Genomic DNA, 22012 nt, shown 5'->3' on the forward strand with positions numbered 1-22012 from the left:
CGTAGTACGTCATATGCAGATTTAGCTGTGTACCGCCCGCTCGGATCCGCCTTCCACACCCATTGATCTTGATGTTGAGGCTGGATTCTGTAATCTTCAATCTCTCTTAAAAATGCTGCCGCCATGTCTATTTCATTGTCAAATAATGGCCTCCTCCATCTAAAATCCCATTCCCACCCATTATCTCCAACAGCCCCCATATTTTGTATATTTTGATTTTGCTGTGAAGATATCACATACAACCTAGGATACCTTGTAATCAGCGGAACCTCCCCTTCCATCCAGCTGTCCTCCCAAAACTTGAACTTGTCCCCACATCCTACCTTCCATGTAATTGTGTTCTTCAGTGACTCACCCTGTGGCGAATGTTGAACCATGAGCTTTAGATCCCTCCACCAAATAGATTCATTTCTTTGTGTCGATCCCTCACTTAGGCCCCTCCATCCCCCATACTTTGACTCCAGCACCCTAACCCACAACTCCCCCGGACATTGGAATAAGTTCCAATTCCACTTACCCAGCAATGACACGTTAAAAGAATTGATGTCCTTTACTCCCAATCCCCCCTCTTCCTTCGGTAGACAAACTGTTTCCCATTTTATCCATGCTATTTTGCGCTGTTGTTGATCGCCTCCCCATAAAAAGTTTCTCTGCAATCTTACTAGCTTATCCACTACCTTTTGCGGGACCCTGATGTGTTAGAAATTTGGGGGGGGTGTGAGTAGTAAAGTCCAGCCCACAATTGTAGTGGGCCATGTCACAAGCCACTGCTGAGTGGATGTTTATATGCTCTACATCTGTCCCGGACCCTCCTTCCTTCTTATTTCCTTGTTCATGCTTTGCTTTTCCCTTCCCGACAGGATTTATGGCCCCTATAATCCGCTCTACCCCTGAATCGCACCTGGTCACTGCTCCCACTGCTGCTCTGGCCTCACCGTACGTCCCCATTTGACTTTTGGTTGCCCCGTTGCTTTCCCCACCGACCCTGCAACGGCTTTCTTCCTCTATCCCCCAGTCCAAGTTATTATCCAGTGGTTCGCTGGTTGTGATGCGACCATTGGATAATAACTGGATGGAGGTGCTTGCTGTCGGTCCTTGCATGCCGTTATCCTCCTCCGGCGCTGTGTCCGCCTCCGACGTTACCCTCCGCTCCTCCACCATTTCAACCTTCTGGCTCCCACTTTGAGGTTTCGCCGTCATCAGTTCCGATAACGAAACCATCTCGCTTTCCTCCGAGCAAATGTCCTCCGATGAACTAAGCATCGTGCTCCGCCGGCAATGGCACCAGTTGGGACTGCTTCCACTTTCCTCTATTATGTGTACCTGGAACACCTCCGTTTCAATGTGGACGCTCACCGTGTGCTGAATCAGTGGTTTCCACGGTGTTCTTACAAGGAGCCTTGCCCTGTCCATCTTCCTCAAATCCTCCATCTCCTCGTCTACTTCCACTACCTCGCCTATGGCCGTCACGATCTCCCTTAAGTGTGTTGGGTCCCATGCTACCAGCGGCACTCCCCAACATTGCACCCATGTAAGTCTAGACCCAGCACGCATCTTCTTGTTCCACCTTTCTACCGAGTAGAACATCACCTCCCTTCCTGCATTCCCTTCCTCCATCATTTGTTTTGCCTTGTCTTCGGTAAGTCCGGGGAGAAGTACCATGTCGTCGCCGATGTATTTCGGCACTACGTCTAATCCCCAGTCCCATAGCATATTCTCCTCTACTCTGTCAAGGAGTGCAAGATTTTTTAGCCTTCCCACCCATGCATCCTGTAGCCATTTCGGTGCTGTCATAGGTCTGTCGAGATGTACTTCTGATCTCGAAGTGTTGGTTTTAGCATTCTGAACTGCCGATGTCCTCCTCTGCTGTATACGTGGTTCTCTCCTAGCTACCACATCTGCAAAAGACCCGCGTACCAGGCCCGGCGTCGCTGTGTGTTTCTGTGCCTGGTAAGTTTCTCTGCGCCCCTGTTCGACAAGCCTGGTGTGTTCTCGTCCCCCTGTTGATTGTGGTTGCACTCGACCCCTACCTCTTTCAAATTTAGGGATGTTAACATATAACTTTAATCCCCCCATGACTATGTTATCCAAACGCCTTTCCAACTGTTGGACGTTATCCACTCCGATGAATCTCACAAATCCATACCTTCTTCCGGTCCTATTCCTCTTGTTGGGAATAAACACCTCCCTGACATCACCCGCTCTTCTGAATATCTTCCATAGCTCATCTTCTGTTGTATCTTCAGGAAAACGTGTGAAATAAAACGATGATATATTCCGATGATCTCTCCAGTTGACTCGCAAGCGACGTTGTTGACCTCCTTTCCCTTCCCTGGCGATAAACAGACATGGACCCTCCATACCTCTCGTCCTCTCATTCTCTCTTCTCTCCCTTCTCGACCTCACTCTTTCCCACCCGCTGTCTCTCTCACTGTCTCGCTCTGTCTCTCTCTCTCTCTCTCTCATTGTGAATCGCATTTTGTTCTTTTATTTTGGACTTGAACCCCTGGGAAATCTAGCTACTGACTACTGAGCATTCTACTCATCTACTCTAATATCCATCAAAATCAAAACAAGACTCACCCAATATAATAAAAAGAAAATATATCTGGAAAATAAAACATACCATCCAACACTGCATTGGCAACATCAGTTGCTTCAGCACGAGTAGGTCTTAGGTTATCGGTCATAGTATCCACAACACGTGTGACAACAGCAGGTTTCCCAGCCATGTTACATTTGTAAATAGCTGCTTTTTGAAATAAAAACACCTGCCAAATCCATATAGATATATGCATGATTCAAGTGAATTATTGTATTGAATAAAGACTATTAGATTTAACACCATTTGGGATCTTAAGCTTGAGCTAATCCATGAAATGGTATGAAAGCCTGATATAGTGTAAGAACCACCAAATCCATTTTCCCACTGAGTAAAATCAAACGTCTTTTTTTCAATCAATTACCAACTCTTCTAAAAAACAATTTAGATCTGTCAGTGTATATTCTTCTCAACTCGAGTGGCTCTTGATGTGTCAGCTCTCTAGGTGTTTACTTCTAGTTAGTTATGTAGAGTTGTGTGCATTACTTAACAGATTCAGTTAGAATCCATTAGGTAGTTAGAACACAGCTAGCTATGCAACTGATTCTGATTTTCTCAGAGTCTATAAATAGACTCAAACTCTTCTATGGATTATTATTGATCAATAAAAAAAAATTCAAATTCTCTCCTCTCTTTCTCGCTCTCTAAACTTTCTTGATAACTCTGGTCTTTCCCTTACTGCAAAGTTCTCTGAAACTAGAACAAGATCTAAGTCTTTTTTAATGAATTCACAAAGTATTTTAGTCTTCTTCCTCTAATTATTAGGTTCTCATCCATTTGGTTCACTCTTACTGGGCTTCTATAGTTTTCTTCTCACATAGATAGACCATCTTAATATTAGGCACTATTCCTAAGCCTTTTCCTCAACTTGTGCCACTCCTACTTATCTCAAATACATTCTTTCCAAATATTTTCTTGTATAACTACTTGTCCAACACAATATTCTCTTATTTGCAACACCAAGTTATGCTCTTGTTAGCACTTTACCACCTAAAATTCAGTACTAAAAACCATCATAGGTCTCATGGTCATGCAGTAAAGTTTTACTTTTATCTTAGAAGGCACCTTTCATACACAAGCATTCGCCCATTTCATTCACCAAACTGGAATTCTGGCTTAAATCTTCCTCTATTTCTCAATCACTTTGAATGATAGATCCATGATATGTAAACTGGGTGACTTTTGGTAAGATATGATGATCCACAATTTTCACCATTCATCTAGTGCTACTGCACGTCATGTTAAACTTGCATTCTATATTCTAGATTTTACTTCCACCCAAATGAAAACCATACCATTACAAAACTTCACAATGCCACTCTATAATTTAACATTTATTCCCTTTTAGTAATAAATCATCTACAGAAAGAATGCATCAGGGCATTGGCCCCTAGATATGTTGTCAACTGCATGGACATCCAAAACCAAGGAAAAAATATAAGGAATTAAGGATTCAAGGTTGTCCTTTGGTGCAAGCCTATCAATATACGGAGATTCTTCACAAATAAACATTAAAAAAAATGCTTAGTTAGCTAACCCAAATACAAATTTATAATGACAAATACCATGACATTGCTATTATAACCTCATGTGTACATCAACCACATAGAAAGAAAACAAACTATATTCATTAACCTATCAACCAGAGGAAATTTATGTATACTTTCATTACTATTAAAAACATCATATTATTTGGAACTATACACTAATCATAAAGTAATTTTCACTTACTCTTGGCATGTTAGAAAGAAAAAGTTTACAGACAATATTTGGAGAGAAAATCATAGCTAATAAAGCATGCCCACTGATAACAGTAAACTTGTTATATAAGTGAGGGGCAACCCTCACCCCTTGAGCTAGCTTTTGGGGTTGAGTTAGGCCTAAACTCGCATTCTAAGATTCTAAGATGGTATCAAAGCTTATTCAAGATTAATCCAAAGGGTCACCCACCATTGTTAATAAATTAGAATGTGTGATCCCATCAGGGAGAGTAGTCAACAAATTCGATATTATGTTGGAAAAAGAAAAAAAGGATGATGTAAATGCCATATGCAGACACATACTGAAAACAACAGCCAAACAGAAAAATGCCATAATAACTATTATCTCCTTGTAAATGAATCATATATCATTGGATTCTTCTGTCCAGAATTAAAAGCAAAAAACCTTCTCGGGTGGAAGATCTATCCCCAAATTTCCACGTGAGAGGATGATACCATCCGCTTCTCGCAATATCTCATCAAAATGTGTCAACCCCTATGAGAATTTAGAGAAAAAAGATGCATTTCAAAATCACTATAAAGCATACACACCAAACAGTCTTGAACTACAGCTTTTATCTGTAATATTGTTCAAAAGGATTTTGAAGTTTCTCACCTCTATGTTTTCAATCTTTGCAAATATCTGGGTCTGTTTGAGGTTACCTAGTTTAGAGAGAAACTCACGAGCCTGCCAGATAACAAATACTGACTTTTTTAAAATGCTTCGAGGAAAACTAAAATAAAGAAAACAATTTACTTAATCAGCAATATTGTACAAATTAGTAAATTACTCTCCCTTCCTCTGTACTTTACGTTTACTATACAATATACAGACCCCTATTCTTTTGAAAACAGCCAAAAAACCCTTTATGAAAAAAAAAACACAATAAGTCCATAACTAAAATCTAATCTGTTACTATGCTGACAAATTTGTTAAAAAATGGCTGGTTATATAATATTCAGCAGTTAAATGTCATTCAGATCAATTACTTTAGCCTTTACATATGTTGAGAAAGGGGAAGAGTATATTTTGTGTAGTTGAATCTTCAATTCAATTGTTTGGAAATTAAAATGAACATTCAATTCAGCTTTCTGAGTCTAGAGAAAGCTAGGAATAACAATTGATAAGAACACATCATAAGCACCACTAGAATTTGTCAGATGCTTTTGGAGTTACTGATATAGTTGCAACATTGTCCATTAATACAAGATTTGCACATGCTTTCATAATAGAAGGGAACTCCTTGTAATAAACACAAAATATAAGCAGGGAAACTCAAAATACATAAGCAATAAGATTAAACACATCAGCAATAACCCTTACATGGCGAACATCTTCAGCGTGCCTGGTGTATGATAATGAAAGGAAGTCTATATTGTTTTGAGCACCCCAAGTGCTTATTACCTGAGTTATTGAGTGAAATGACAACAGAATAACACAACTATAAGAAACTAACAATAATGTATTTCTACATTCATAAATGTAGTAAACTAAATCAAGATAGTCTTGTGGTTGGTGCAAACAAAATAATTCATCACAAGTTTACACATTAAAAGTCTGTTTGTTTTACATATAAAAAATTGATTCAACAGTATAAAGCTATTTGGTTCCTTTACAAGGTGAAGAAAATCAATTCTGTGGAATATAGAATTGATTTTCAAAAATGTGAATTTTTTTAACTTCCAAATTGAAGATGATTGATTCAAGGCAAGGAACTGACAATTTTTAAAAAGCATACCTATATTATCACTTCTAAGGTGATTCTACTTTACCATCCAAGCAAAATCAATTCTTTTAAACTCACTATTAGAATATCATTCCCAAATGCAAATCATTTCTTTTAGAATCAAATTTTTCAAAAAATAATTATTTCAAGATCAATTCTACCAAAACCTAAACAAAACTAACCCTAATTCTTTTGAATTTCCAAAATAAGTAAAACTATTTCCATATTCAGAAACGCATCTTTTTTAGGATAATAGAATTCTAGTAGAAGATATTTTGAGAGAAAAAACTTTAGAAATAAGAAGTGAAAAATATTAGTGGCACCACAGATCTTTGTGTTACAACTTGGTATATATAGGCTTAGATAGTTAGTTATGACAGCTGTCAATAACTAACCTACTAACTAACTCACTTAGCTGAGAGTGCAGTTGATTACTCATAGAGTTTGAGAGAGAAAAAGAAGAAGAAAGCTGAAAGATATTATTATTGATTCAGAATGAAAGGTTGGTTACAAACTGATTCTGTTTCTCTATTTATAGAGAGAACAGATATGATTACACATAACCTAACTAAGGCAGTTAACTAACCAATGTTAGTTACCGCTCTAACAGAAATAACAGCTTTTAACAAAATAATAGAAATAACAAAACCACAGCTGTCCTAACTGAATCATAACTGTTCTAACAGCTTCCCTAACTGAATCACAAAGTAAAACTTACCTTGATACACTAATAATTACTGCAACTCTCTCTGTATAATACTCTAATCTCCCCCCCCCCCCCCCCCCTCAAACTCAAGGTGGGTGAGACTTTGAGGAAGTCTCAAGCACATTGAGTTTGGCTCTTAGAAACATGAATCTGCTGGGAGAGAGTGGCTTGGTGAGTGCATCTGCCCACTGATCAAGAGCAGGAATATGATGAACAACTAGCTGCTTGGTCAGAACTTTTTCCCTAACAAAGAAGACATCATTTTCCATATGCTTGGTTTGTGCATGAAGGACAGATTATGAGCTATAGCAACTGCACTCTGATTATCACATAACACAATGGGTGTGCTGAAAGGGAACTTTCAATTCAGTCAAAAGGGTCTGAATCCAAGATATTTCTACAGCAGTCTAGGCTAAACTTCAATATTTTGCCTCTGAACTGGATCTTGCAACAACTTGCTGCTTTCAGGACCACCATGATATGAGATTAGGACCAAAGTAGATAGCTGCACCAGAAGTAGATATTCTGTCTTCAATATCAGAAGCCCAATCTGCATCGCAGAGGGCACCAAGAGTGTATGGTTGCCCAAAACAGCAGGTTCAAGATGAAGACCATGCAGCACTGTACCTTTCAAGTATCTTAGGATTCTTTTCACTGCAATCCAGTGAGAATCTAAAGGGTTGGCCATAAATTGGCAAACTTTTTTCATGAGCAGCTTATCTCAGGCCTAGTGATAGTCAAATATTGTAAAGCAACCACTACAGACCTGTATAAAGTAGGTTGAGCCTCAGCCATATTTGTTTTCTGCAACAAATCTCTGATATATTTATTCTGAGTGAGGAGTAATGACTTGTCAGGAAGAATCTTAACTTCAATTCCCAGAAAGTAGTCTAGCAAACCAAGTTGTTTGAGAGAAAATTTAGAATCAAGCTGAGATGTTAGGTGCTGAATCAGCTGAGTGGAACTGCCAATAAGGATGATATCATCGACATAAAATAAAAGATACACAGTGTGAGATGCAGTCTTGTAAACAAAAAGAGAGGGATCACACTTACTAGCAACAAAACCAAACTGAATTAGAGTAGATTGCAGCCTCTCAAACCACTGCCTTGGGGCGTGTTTGAGCCCATACAAGGCTTTATTCAGTTTGCAGACCATAGAGGGATTTGATTTTTGGAAAACAAGGGATTGAGACATGTAGACAGTCTCATTAAGCAAGCCATTATTCACATCTAGTTGAGCAAGAATCCACTGATTTGTGATTGCTAGAGTTAAAATAATCCGAATAGTGACAGGTTTCACTACTGGAGAAAAGGTTTCTGAAAAATCAAAACCTTGAACTTGAGTAAAACCTTTGGCAACCAGTCTAGCCTTAAACTTATTGATAGAGCCATCTGCATTTTCCTTAACCCTAAAATCCCATTTACAACCAATAGCTTTTCTGTTTGATTGAAGATGCACTAAATACCAAGTGTGATTCTTCATCAAAGCCTCATAATCTAGTTGCATGGCTGAAAGCCAATTTGGATTGTGCACAATGAGTTAGAAGAAGTGAAGGATTAATTCTTGGTAGGTGAATACCAGATTTGGACCTGGTTTGCATAGGGTGATGATTGGGTGCTCTAGGTGTAGAAGGAGGAGTGTTTGAAGATGAAGATTCTGTGGTATTAGTGTTTGATGATTCAGAAGGAGAGGGTATGACAGTGATACAATTCGTATCAATGGTGCCTACAAAACAGAGGTGAGAAGCAGAAATAGAAATAGAGAGAGGAAGAAGAAGAGAATTGATACTGAGAGTCAACACTCTCCCAAGCAAGAGAGAGAAACTCTCTCTGCCCCAATATTCCACTATGATCCCCTTCCCTCCCCCCACAATCAGTACAGCTCTTTCTTATAACAGAATAGACTCACGCATTCCACAACTAACAGCCAAGCTAATTCCCTTTCTACCCTTCCTATCACTAGTGAGAATACAAGCTATTCACTTATTGGTTTTGGGCCTGCACTGATACACCCTGAAGGGTTTATCCCACATAGTAGCCCGGTCCCTATCAATTTCGCCCGCTGCAAAATTGGCCTTGACCTCAAAGCCAAAGGAAGGAAATTTGGTGCGGAGGGTCTCCGAAGTTGCATCTTCTACTGGTTGAGTTTTCCAAAGGATGAGCTATTCTTGGACTGTGCAGCCCCTCTGCTGACACTCACAATCCATTTTAATCAATGGTCAAGTAGTATTAGACAAGGTTTTTTGTATCAGTAGAGGATAGAACAGTTTGGAAAGTAACACATGTAAATTTCAATTATAACCTTACTTTGGTTCTCCTTTAGACTATGTTTGTTTGATTGTGGAACCAATAGTATGGTATACCTTATCTATGTAATATCAATATCCCTGGTACTTCATTTTACATAAATATAATATTATCTTTGTTGATCAAAAAAAATTCATGACTTCCTATGGTAGTGAGCTTGTCCTTGACTAATCTTCTCCTTAAAGTAGTGTCTCCAATCATCTTTCTTCCTTCTCTATTTCATTGTCATTAATCTTCAAGAAACAAAGGACTCCATTTATGAAGAAGATCCAAGGCCTACAAGCTCCACATGGAGCTACATCATGTGGTATCAAGAGCATCTCATCTAGGTGATGTTCTTTTGCTTCCTCTATCTTTTCGTTCCGTCAATTCACTTTAATTCCTTGTTCTTCATCTTATTTTCCATGTATATCCTCCATTGTCTTGTAGTTTGGTGTTGTTTAGAGTAGATTCAAAAAAATAAACCGATTAAATCTTAGATCTATACTTGTTCTTGCACTTCTATGGTTCAAATTTTATAGATCTACTCTTAAATCATGTTTTTGTGTTGATTTTAGGTTCTACCATTTTTTAGTCATAATCTTCTTGTGTTGAACCTTTAGATCTAAGAAGCACGAGTTATTAGACTAAGAAGCACTCCAAATTGACTGAATCACCAAAGAGAGCACAACCACCAAAATTGAGGACTGTTTTGTAATTTTGTAATTGACAATTTACTTACCTTCATTGCTTTCAAATTTTGTAACAAAAAGATCTTTCATTGGAAGTGTGTTGGGAGTCTCCAATAGGTTACCAAACTTCCATTTGTGTGTAATAATTTTAGGCAATTTTTCCTTAGGAGAGTGAGTGTTTTGTTGGAAACCTTAAATGTGGTCATCCAAACACTCTTAGGATTCGCCTAGTTTACATTTCTTGCATATTTTCATATCTTATTTTCTTTACTAGTCACGCCTAGTTTATCTTGTAATTACATAATACTTTATTCTTGTTTATCACGCTTATCTTAAGTTCTTTTGAATCCTAGTTTTTACCTTTTACAAACCCCAACAAGAAAGAACCACAACTTAAGAACCAACATGAGTCATCATTCATCTAGTGTTAATGGTGAGGGTACTAGTCATAAGGACTCTCTATCTAGAATCTTAGATGAGTTGAGTTCTCTCAAGTTATGGAAAGAAAATAAAAAGGAAAAGAGAGAGTAGAAATAAATCAAGATGAGAGAGAACAAATAAGAGGAAGAAAGAAGAAGAGCTTGCGATAGTTGATCAAAGGTGAATCAGATAGTTTCTGTTTGGTGAATTTGTTCAGACACGCTTCATGAGCAAGAAGAAGAGCTTCGACTTGCTCGATTGGGATAGGTTCAAACTTGCTCTCAATGATCGCATTAATGGAGTGATAATCCGACAGAAGGCCTTCAAGAATGGAGTCAATGTGTTCGTGAAACATAATTGGACTTCTAACTGAAGCAAGAGCATCTGAAAGTGCTTTGATCTGCGACAAGAAATCTTGCATTGATTTTCCCCCAAGCGTCGTAGCTTGAAACTGCATACGCAACTAACGAGTTGTAGCTTGTGTTTGTTTGTGAAAATAATCGGGAATTCGCTCCCAAACTTCATAGGAATGAGTGCATCCTAACACTCGAGACAAGATCGACATTGAAAGAGTCAATTGAAGCCATGTAAGCTGCACCTGATCTTGCAGTTACCAAGCTTCATACGCAGGATTCTCAATTGGTGCTTCACGATCTTCTTCAAAAAGAAAATGTAGGGTAATCAGAGGATTTACAACAAAATGTTGAAGACGATGAGATTTTTTTTATCAGCAAAGATAAATTATATTAATATAAAAGATAAGTACAAGAGGTACTAATATAATTACAATGTTTCAAAAGTGATTTACAACCTATGGAATCCCAATACAAGCTGAAATGCAAGAATAAGTTTCCATAGGTGTGGCCTAGTATAGACATCCCTCCACAAAATTATTTTTTTATCAGCAAAAAAAAAAAAAAATATATATATATATATATATAATTTGAAGTACCAGAGGTACTGAATAACATAGGTGGGGAAGCCATACAAATGGTTCCTCAGTCAGACAAACACAATCTGAATAGGAACCAGATTATGGCTACATTTGAAATGTACATTTGCTATTATCCTATTTATGCTACCCTCTACTGGTACAAAAAGCCCTGTTGAAGGTTACTTGACCATTGATTAAAGTGAATTGTGAAATCTTTCTCCAAGCTTCTAAGCCAAGTCCAAAGTAGGAAAGTTACATCCTCAAACAGTTTGTTACCATTGAAAGTTGCATTGGAGAACAGTATCCTGTTTCGGAGTTGCCAAGTAGACCATGTTACAGCCAACCACCAATACTGCCACCTCTTGACCCTTATGCCTTCAGCCTGAACATAGGTGTGTTGAAGGAAAATGATGTTTTGGATTTAACGGGAAAGCACATTTAATATTCATCCAGGACATGGTTTCCCACCAAATAGGTTGGATTTTGATGCAATGAATGAATAAGTGGGATGTCTCCTCCTCCACACTTCTGCAAAAAGGGCATGACATATCCGTGATCTGCACTTGTCTCCTTTGCAAGTTTTTTCTTGTTGGCAATCTGTCCCTAAATAATCTCCACACAAAGACCGCAATTTTGCTTGGAATCTTTATTCTCCATAACTCCTCAAAACAGTCCTCCTGTCTTCCTGCTGCTATCTCCTCCCATAACATGTTATAAGCACTGTGTGTAGAATATGTACCTAATGGGTCCCCTAGCCACTCCCAAACATCAGATCCCTGTTGTTGTATGGACTTCCCTTCAACCTCTCTTAGGAAACTAACAGTCGAGTCAATTTCATTATCAAACAGCGGCCTTCTCCAAATAAAATTCCACTCCCAACCAGTGTTCTTGTGAGTTCCCAGTTGTCGGATAAGCTGGTTCTGCTGTGATGAAATCAGGTATAATCTAGGATATTTTTCTGCTAATGTTTCCTCCTGACAGATCCACCTATCCTCCCAAAATTTGATCCTATCCCCACCTCCTACCTTCCATTTCAATCCATTTTGGAATACCCTACCCTGGTGTGAATGATGGAGAGCCATTTTTAAGTCCCTCCACCATATTGATTCAGGGCCTACCCTACCTGCTTCATCCAGACTCCTCCATCCACCATATTCAAACTCCAATACTCTAGCCCATAATTCCCTTTGGTGCTGCAGAAGATCCCACTTCCATTTGCCGAGGAGTGCAAGATTAAAATTATTAATGTCCTTAAGACCCAGACCCCCCCTTTTCTTTTGGTAAGCACACTGTCTCCCACCTAATCCATGCAATTTTGTTTTGGTCAAGTCCACCTCCCCACAGAAATCTACGTTGTAATTTCACTAGCTCATCCACCACTAATTTAGGTACCCTGAAAAAGGAAAAGAAATAAATAAGAATTGATGTTAGCACTGACTATATTAGTGTCACTCTCCCCCCAAAGGATATGTGTCTTTGTTTCCACTTTACTAATTTTCTCTCACATTTGTGGATAATGGAATCCCACATCTGACATCGCCTCGGGTTGGCCCCTATGGATATGTCAAGGTAAACAAAAGGAAAAGCCAGCAAACTAAAATTCAGGTATTTGGCTGCAGATTGCTTCCATTGATCTATTACCCCAAATACTCCGAAACAGCTCTTTGTGAAGTTGATTTTTACCCCAAATGTCCCTCCACAAAATTGACCTAAATAGAACCCCCCCCCCCCCCCTATTACAAAATCCAATCCTAATCTTGCTTGCCCAGGATTGAAAAGAAATATCAAATCCTTTTTCCAGATTTTTGAGCCAAACCCAATAGAAAAAGATTGCATCGTCCATCATCTTTTGACCATTGAAAGTTTCATTTGAGAAAACTATTTTGTTTCTATGAAACCAAATGCACCAAGTTAAGGATATCCACCACATTTTCCATCTCTGAGATCTAATATCCTTGAGGTAACCATGAAAATGTTGAAGACGATGAGATTTGATAACTGGCTTAACTTGTTGAAGCCATAGCAGAAAGGTCAAATCATCAAGCTTATGTGCAATCAAATTAGGGAAAGAAGAAGTGAGAAACGCGTTGTTTTGTGCCGCCATTGATGATCTTACTGAGCTCTAGATATCATAATATAATCTAGTAGAAGATATTTTGAGATAGAAAAACTTTAGAAATGAAAAGTGAAAAATATTATTGGTCACTGATCTTTGTGTTACAACTTGGTATACATAGGCTTAGATAGTTAGTTATGGCATCTGTGAATAGCTGTCAATAACTAACCTACTAACTAACTCACTTAGCAGAGAGTGCAATTGAATACTGCAGCTATCTGTACAATACTCTAATATAGGACAAAAAATTGAGTATCAGGCATTGCAAAAATCAAACTATAATTTCAACAAAGAAATATAATTCCAATTCCACCCCTAAAATTTCCTCATGGATATAAATAAAAAAAATTGAAACATTCATTTGCAAGCACAAAAGTGGGAAAAAAAGAACATCTAATGCACATCTCATTACTTTATGCACACAAATTTCTTATAATTACCTCCTTATCCTTATTGTCAAGAGTGGGAAGGTCGATATGAATTTGAGAGACATGTAAAGTATACAGTGACCCAGCAAGAGTAGCAGAATTTTTTATGACACAAGTGACATCATCACCATTCACTTCGCTGACCTGCATTATGAAATCAAAATTAATCGAGTGATGATGATGAACTAATGACTTTGAGTATATGCAGTATTCTACTTTCTTCATTCTAAATCTTAAAATGCTTCCTCACAAAAGCTACATGCAAATAAGTGAGCATATGGCTACTCTTATCTGAGAAGAAACAGACCAAACATGGGAAACAAAGTTTCCCAACTTCAGATTCTTGAGAAACTAAAAGTTTCTCTTGTACCAAACTCCCCCAAAATGTAATAGGAAATAAGTTAAGGAAGATTCCCTTGTTAACAAAGAGGAGGGAATTGGAAACAGATTAGAATCAAGCATGATGATAGAACTAATCCATCCAAGATCACGTTACTTAAAACTTCTTTTCTCTCGTTCAACCTTCCCTATCTAAACCCTATAATTTCAAAAATAGTAGTCAGCATAAACTTTTCACACAAGCATGAAGATAGAACTGGTCCATCCAAGATTGTATTACCTCTAGCCACACTGAGGTTGTTTCACTTCCAGTAAACAGGTATTGACCAATAAAAATAGTATCACCATTCTTCACAGCCTGCAAAACTATAGATTCCTGTTAAGCAAACCCTACACAGAATAGACAGTTGACGTACAATAAAAGAAATAAGAAGCTAAATTTGTAAAACGTAAAGCCACAATTTTTTATTATAGAAAAATTTATCTAACCATTTTAAACGAACAAGGTTAGAGGTAATACAAGTGTGATTTTTTTTTTTTTTGATCAGCAAAGATAAAATATATATATTAAAAAGTACCAGAGGTACTAGATAATGTACAAATTACAGATCAGATTAGATTCCAGGTAGACCTAATTCTGACCATAGATAGAGTGTGGATACAAGAATGGTTATAATACACATATCAAGGTATTCTTAAAAATCCTGCACTAATATTGGTAGACCAGTGATTATAATGTGTATTAAAGTCCTTCTCCAAATTTCTGAGCCACGACCATAGTAGGAAGACTGCATCGTCCATCAGTTTGTTGGCATTAAATGTACCATTTGCAAAAATGATGTCATTTCTGTGCTTCCAAGTAGTCCATGTTAATGCTAGCCACCACCAATTCCATCTCTGAACTCTCATTCCCCTTGTCACCCCATGAATGTGTTGAAGAAAATGTTGTCTAGGATGGTTTGGGAAGACTCCCACCAGATTCACCCAAGACAAGGATTCCCACCAAAGCTGGATTATCTTGCTGCATTGGAAAAATATGTGACCTGCGGTCTCCTCCACCAGACTGCAGAATGGGCAGCTGGAATCTGTCACCTCAATGTGCCTCTTTCGCAGATTAGTTCTAGTGGGTAGCCTATCATTGATTAACCTCCATGCGAAGGCAGCAATTTTTGTTGGAATCTTGAGTTTCCATAACTCCCCAAAAGCCCCATCGTCATTCTCCTGTGAGATGTCCTTCCTAAGTGTTTGGTATGCAGTTTTGGCCGAATAATGGCCACTTGTATCTGCCTTCCACACCCATTGGTCGCTGATGTGAGGCTGTATTCTGTGACTCTCCACATCTTTTAAGAATGCTACCACCATATCTATTTCTCTATCGAACAATGGTCTCCTCCACCTAAAATCCCACTCCCAGCCTGTGTCTTTAAAAGCCCCCATCTGCTGTATATGTTTGTGTTGCTGGACAGAGATACTATACAACCTAGGGTATTTTGCTAATAGCGAGTCCTCTTCCCCTATCCACCTATCCTCCCAAAATCTGAATTTATCCCCACACCCTACCTTCCATGTTGTTGTATTCTTCATTACAGCCTCATATTGTGGATGTTGAGCTACTCTCTTTAGGTCCCTCCACCATATAGAACCGGTATTATCTCTGGTTGCTTCATTTAATGCCCTCCAGCCACCGTACTTTGATTGAAGCACCCTAGCCCATAATTCCCCCTGCTGATGGAATAACTCCCACTTCCATTTGCCCAACAATGATAAATTAAAGGAGTTAATCTCTTTGACTCCCAAGCCGCCATCTTCTTTTGGAAGACATACTGTCTCCCATTTGATCCAGGCTATTTTCTTTTGTTCATGATCTCCTCCCCATAGAAATCTTCTCTGAAGGCTCACAAGTTTGTCCTCCACCTTCTTTGGAACCCTGAAAAAAGAGAAAAAATAGATAGGAATGGATGTTAGCACTGCCTTAATGAGAGTCACTCGCCCCCCAAATGATAAGTGTCTCTGCTTCCATTTCTCTAATTTTCTCTCACACTTTCTAATAATAGGGTCCCATGTTTGATATCTTCTCGGATTTGCTCCGATAGGAACGCCTAGGTATACGAACGGAAAGGACAATAAGCTACAGTTGAGGTACTCCGCTGCTTCGATTTTCCACTGTTCTGACATCCCAAATGCACCAAACCCGCTTTTAGCAAAATTAATTTTGAGTCCAGATACCATCTCAAAGACTCTCAAGATTGCCTTAACTGCTCTTACATTCTCCATTGTTGCCTCACCAAAGAAGATTGTATCATCCGCGTATTGGAGGATGTTGACTTCCACCTTGTCTGAACCAACTAAGAATCCCCGGAATAGACCATTCGCCCTAGCTTGCGACACAATTCCATTAAGTGCCTCAGCAACAATATTAAAAAGTAGAGGTGATAGTGGATCCCCTTGCCTCAGTCCCCTCTGAGGAATGAACTCAGCTGTAGGACTACCATTCACCAGAACTGATACAGATGCTGATCTTAGACAACCTTCTATCCATTGAATCCATTTAGAACAGAAACCCATCCTTCTGAGCATATAGATCAAGAAATCCCAGGATACCGAATCGTACGCCTTTTCGTAGTCAACCTTGAAGACAATACATGGCTTTTGGCATCTTTTAGCTTCTTCAACCGCCTCATTTGCAACCACCACGCTATGTAACATGTGTCTTCCTTCTATAAAAGCGGATTGTGTTTCATGGATGATATGGGGCATGACCTTCTTCAACCTGTTAGCCAGGATCTTCGCCAAAATCTTGTACATACACCCTATCAATGAGATAGGTCTATACTCATTCAGCGTCTGTGGATCCAGTATCTTAGGGATTAAGGCTATGAAGGATGCATTTGAGCCTCGGGGAAAAATCCCATTCACATGAAATTCATCTAGAAATCTCAAGAAATCCGGTTTGATAGTGTTCCAGAATTGCTTGATGAATTTGAAATTTATGCCATCTGGACCTGGACTTTTATCGCTCCCACAATTCCACACGGCTCTTTTTACCTCGTCTTCCTGAAATCTCCCCACAAGCATTTCATTTTGGTAACTTTCAATGGTCTGAAAACGCAACCCATCCAATGTAGGTCTGATCCTAGTAGCTTCCTGGAATCGTTGGGAGAAGAATGCCCTTACTGCCTCCTTCACTATTGCAGGTTCTTCAATCCATGTTCCGTTAATCTTCAGTCCTTTCAGGCAATTATTTCTTCGAGTGGCATTAATCATCAGATGGAAATATCTAGAGTTGCAATCACCTTCTCTGATCCACTTAGACCTCGCCTTCTGTCTTAATAGTGACTCGTGGGATTGAGCTGTACCCATAGATCCTCCTGAAGGCGCTTCCTGGTCACCACCTCATGCTGGGTTAGTTGTCTGCCTGCTGTATCCTCTTCTAGCTTATTCAGTTCATCCTCAATCTTCTGATACTTCTTGAAGGTATCCCCAAAATGCTCTCTGTTCCACTCCCTAAGCTTGCCTTTGAGTGCTTTGATTTTTTCTTTTAATACGTATCCACCCCAACCTCCAAATTGAACTGAATTCCAACTCTGCTGTACCATTTCCTGAAAGGATTTGTCATTTAGCCAACAATCAAGGATCCGGAAAGGTTTTGGACCCCAATCCTCATACTTGGATCTAAGCATTATCGGGTAGTGATCAGAAAAATTCCTCTGCAGTTTGGATTGATAAGTTGCAGGCCATTTATTGAACCATTCTATGGAGATCAGAAACCTATCCAACTTACTTCGAGCTGTCCCATTTGGCCTTATCCATGTGAAGTTTCCCCCAACCCATGGCGCTTCCACTACCTCCATTTCTGCAATCCACTCATTGAATTCCCTAGAACTGCTATCTTCCAGCCCCCTTTGGCATACACCAGATCTCTCCGAAGGATTTCTGATACAATTGAAGTCCCCCAATATGCACCATAATCCTCCGAGACTTTGATTTTTCAGTTGCTTGATAACGTCCCACAGAACTCTTTTGCTATGTATATCACAAGGTGAGTAAATGTTGATGATATTCACAATTTGTGCCTCCTGAACCCACTTCCCTGTCAACATCACAAAACCTGTCCCACAAACCTTCCTTTCCAGCAAAAATGTTTTGTCACTCCATAAGCACAGAATACCTCCTGCTGTGTTAGATGATGGTTGTGCTTCCCACCTAACCTCAGAATCCCCCCATAAAGCTTGGCACATAGCTCTGTCTATAACCTCCTTTTTTGACTCCTGTATGCATAACATGTCTATGTGATGTTTGTTTACCATTCTCCTAACTGCTGGCCATTTAACTCCCCTACCCAGACCTCTCACATTATAGGATATAATATTCATGAGAGCCTCCTCCTTCCTCCCATCCTTTGCACCTCGTTGTTGTCTCTGTCTTCCATTTCTATAAGCTGTTGCACATAATTTGTTTGCACATTTCCACATGTAATCCCTAGGTTTTCCGCCATTTGCCAAATTGCTTCTACCTCCTGCTCCTGTTTATTAACTTGGTGTTCAGCAGTTTGCACAGGTTGTTGTAGCTGGGTGTTGTGGCTGACTTGTTGTTGGTCTGTGGCTTGGGTGTGAGGGCTATCACTCCCGAGTATGAGTGGTGGGGTCATGGGTGTGATTATCTGGTCTTTTTTATTGTTGGGGTTGACTGGAGCTATACCCGAAACTCCTCTGCTCTGATTGACATGCATGGGTTGTTGATTCTGTTTTGGGCTGGTAGTTATATTACCCGTGGTTGTCTGTGGGAGGTGAGCATCTGCACATATTGGACCACTTTGCTTTTTGAGCCATCTTTTGCGGACGTAAAATTTGCACGAATTACTTTGGGCTGTGGGGCTTTTGTCTGGGCTGAGTTTGTGGTGTGGGTGTGTTTCTTTGGGGGTGTGGGTAGCAAAACCCATGTCCGTTATGTGGCTGTCCCCAAGGTCACGAGGCTGGTCCCTGTTGTTTAAAATCTGACCCCGTGGGTTATCAAGTACCTCCAAGTTACTTCTTTCGGCCAAACTAAAGGTGCTCGCTGCAGGATTGACCATGCATCCTTCCTGCACATTTCCTTTTGCATGAAAGGGGCCATTTCGGACCTGGGTGGCTGTGCCATGGCTGACATTACTGTTCCCCTGGGTAACCGTTGGGGTTCTAGCTCTGACTTTGGGTGGTGGAGATACACGCTCCTTGTGGGTAACATCGTTATCCTTTGGGTTCTCCAGGTTCCAATATCCGCTGGGTAAAATCTGAATATCGTCCAGCTCTGCTGTTTGGCCGTCCCCTTCCTCCTCCGCGTCATCCCCCAGCGCCACCTGAAGCCGCTGCTCAGGGATACTCTCCGTCTCGGGTTGGGTCAGCTTTGTCGGTGTTTGGACATCGCTATACCCTGAGTCAATCTCCTCTGAGGAACTGAAATACCCTGGTCTCCGACAATAACAGGCAGCGGTACTAGTGGCGGTCTCCTCCGTGATGTGCACGCTGAATGTCTCTCCGCCAATATGGACGTTGACGGTATGATCGATTCGCGGCATCCATGGTGTTTTTATTAGAACCCGTGCCCTGTCCAGCCGTCTAAGCTCCTCCACGTCATCATCTACGTCCACGAAGTCTCCAATGGCCGCCGTGATTTTCTTTAAATGGTTTGTTTCCCATGCCACTAGAGGCACTCCCCAACACTGAACCCACGCCAACCTGCATCCCGGACGTACCCTTGGGTGCCATTTCTCCAGTGAATGAAACATGGAAGCCCCACCTTCGCTTTCTTCCTCCATGAATCGTTTTGCTTTTTCGTCGTCAAGGCCGAGAATTACAACCATGTCATCCCCAATGTATTTCACCGCCACGCTGGCTCCGATATCCCATGGCAACTCCTCCTCTACTCTATCAAATATGGCGAGGTTTTTTAGCCTCCCCACCCACGCCTCTTGTAGCCATTTTTGTCCCTTCAGTGGTATATCGAGATACACTTCTGACCTCGACGTGGGTTTGTTGTTGCACACCTCAGTCACTGGTCTTCTCTTTTGCACTGTTGTTATATTCCTCTGCAGGACCTCAGCGTACGACCTTTGCCTCACTCGTTGTCCTTGTTGTCTTCGAGCTACCATCTCATCTTCTCCTTGCATTGCGCTCTCTCGGCGTGTGACTGATGAGGGTATTTGTCCGCTGTGTGCTCTTCCAAACTTTGGTATGTTGACATGCATCTTCAAACCTCCAAATATGGTGTTGTCTAGCCTCCTTTCTAGTTGATGCAAGCTCTCTACTCCTTGAAATCTGACAAAACCATACTTCCTGCCGAGACTGTTCTTCTTCTTTGATATGAATATCTCCCTTACGTCACCAAACTTTTTGAAGTGGTGCCATAGGTCTTCCTCGGTTACGTCCTCGGGGAATCGTGTGAAGTAGAATGACGTTATATCCTTCCTATCCCTCCAGTTTCCTCTCCTGTAGCTCCGTCCATATCCGTTCGTGTTACCGGCAGCTTTCAAACTAGGACCCTCTCTCAGAACTCTCGTTTTCTTCTGTCTCCTACTACTAACTCTCACCCACCCCGTGTTTCGCTCACACTCACTATCTCGCTCTCCGCTCATGTCTTACAAACCCACTATCTTAGTATTATAATTTTTCTGATCAAAAGTATATATAGTTTCCATGTATAGGGTTCAATAAAAGACCACAAACATTCGCATAATTGAAAGTTCCTCTAATTTACAAGCTAACTAGTAACTTTTTCAGCCATAAAAAATTATTTGCAACTTGCCAAACATAAACACAATTAAGTCATGTTAAATTTAAATGCTATTTTTTCCATTTTTGTGCTTAGTAATTTATCTTTATCTTTAGGGAAGGGAATCAATGAAGAATTAACTTAAAAAGTGACCCTCAAATAACAAGAAATATAAACCTTCAAGAAAGGTTGGACAACATATTTATAGGAATTAAGAGTGTGGATGAGGAATTATAAGAAGAGAACATTTATACAGATAAATTTAAGTTCTTTATCAGAAAATATGTTGATTAGGTACGTGTTGGAAATAATCATAGTTGATGCACTTAGGAAATAGTATGTTCATGTATCACATAATAAAATGCATTTAGTACTCATGGGTATTAGTGTCTGGGAAGTTGCACTTAATTAATAGTAGTCTAGGAAATAGTCTCCACTAAGTCTATTAAGAGACTAATATATTAGTGATACACAGTAACACAGATGATATGCAGAACCAGAATCTTGGATAAGTAAGTTATTCTCTAATGATTCTGTTTTTCTCTCTTAATTTCCCTCTCAATTAACAGCACCTAAGATGAATTTTAAAAATTACAAGGTAATTTTGTTCTTCAGAATTTGGGCTTTAGGGTCTAACTTAACCCCACAAAACCAACTTGTAAGGTGAGGACTGTACAAGCTTTCTATAAGCCCTTAAACCATATTTCTTGTAGATGTGGGTGGGAGCTTGAGGCTGCAACTAAGGCATTCCCCAAAGAAGCCACAACTAAGGCACTCCTAAAAGAATTTAGAAATAATTGCATTGTGTTGTGAGAAGCTTTGATTAAATATACCAATGGATGAGTAAGGTATGAAAATGAATCCTACCCCTCACCCCCAAAAAGGGAAAGAAAACAGTTTCCATGTATTGGCTGCCACCTTATGTAGGACAGTTATCAAGAAAATTTATAGAGGAAGGAAATAAATTCTCTCATAGCACAATACTATAGTATTAATAATGGCTTGATGAAATGTTAAATCAAGAAGATGGATACTTCAAATATTAGAACAAAGACCCAGAATTCAGGAATTTATCACTGGAAATAAAAAAGGGCATCTACTACTGCTTGCACTGTTAAGAGTGAAAGCATCCGACATTGGGCACATCGTGTTTCTGGTTCTATATATTGTGGGGTTTTAAGCCTAAAAGTTCAGCATAGTTTGGCGGTGTGCAAGATGTATCTAATAATGATTTATGAGGCTTAATTCAAGCT

At 39.7% G+C, this 22012-nt stretch overlaps 2 protein-coding genes across 2 annotated transcripts in view; both read right to left on the reverse strand.

Moving 5' to 3' along the window:
- LOC100804313 (pyruvate kinase 1, cytosolic) overlaps positions 1-22012 on the reverse strand; it is a 51183-nt gene that overhangs the window by 15648 nt on the left and 13523 nt on the right. Inside the window, exons 5-10 of the mRNA XM_014767698.2 lie at positions 14293-14370; positions 13686-13817; positions 5687-5767; positions 4979-5050; positions 4769-4858; positions 2627-2771 (exon numbers count right to left, since the gene is read on the reverse strand). Of these exons, the coding sequence (XP_014623184.1) occupies positions 2627-2771; positions 4769-4858; positions 4979-5050; positions 5687-5767; positions 13686-13817; positions 14293-14370 (598 nt within the window). The remainder of the gene's footprint in view (positions 1-2626; positions 2772-4768; positions 4859-4978; positions 5051-5686; positions 5768-13685; positions 13818-14292; positions 14371-22012) is intronic.
- On the reverse strand, positions 17361-18808 carry LOC106796134 (uncharacterized). The gene is made up of 2 exons (XM_014767696.3): positions 17794-18808; positions 17361-17719 (listed from the first exon to the last, which is right to left on the reverse strand). Exons 1-2 carry the CDS (start codon positions 18482-18484, stop codon positions 17706-17708), a joined length of 705 nt encoding a protein of 234 aa, XP_014623182.3. The 5' UTR covers positions 18485-18808; the 3' UTR covers positions 17361-17705.

The sequence above is a fragment of the Glycine max genome, chromosome 2, assembly GCF_000004515.6.
Source record: "Glycine max cultivar Williams 82 chromosome 2, Glycine_max_v4.0, whole genome shotgun sequence".
NCBI classification, from domain to species: Eukaryota; Viridiplantae; Streptophyta; class Magnoliopsida; order Fabales; family Fabaceae; genus Glycine; species Glycine max.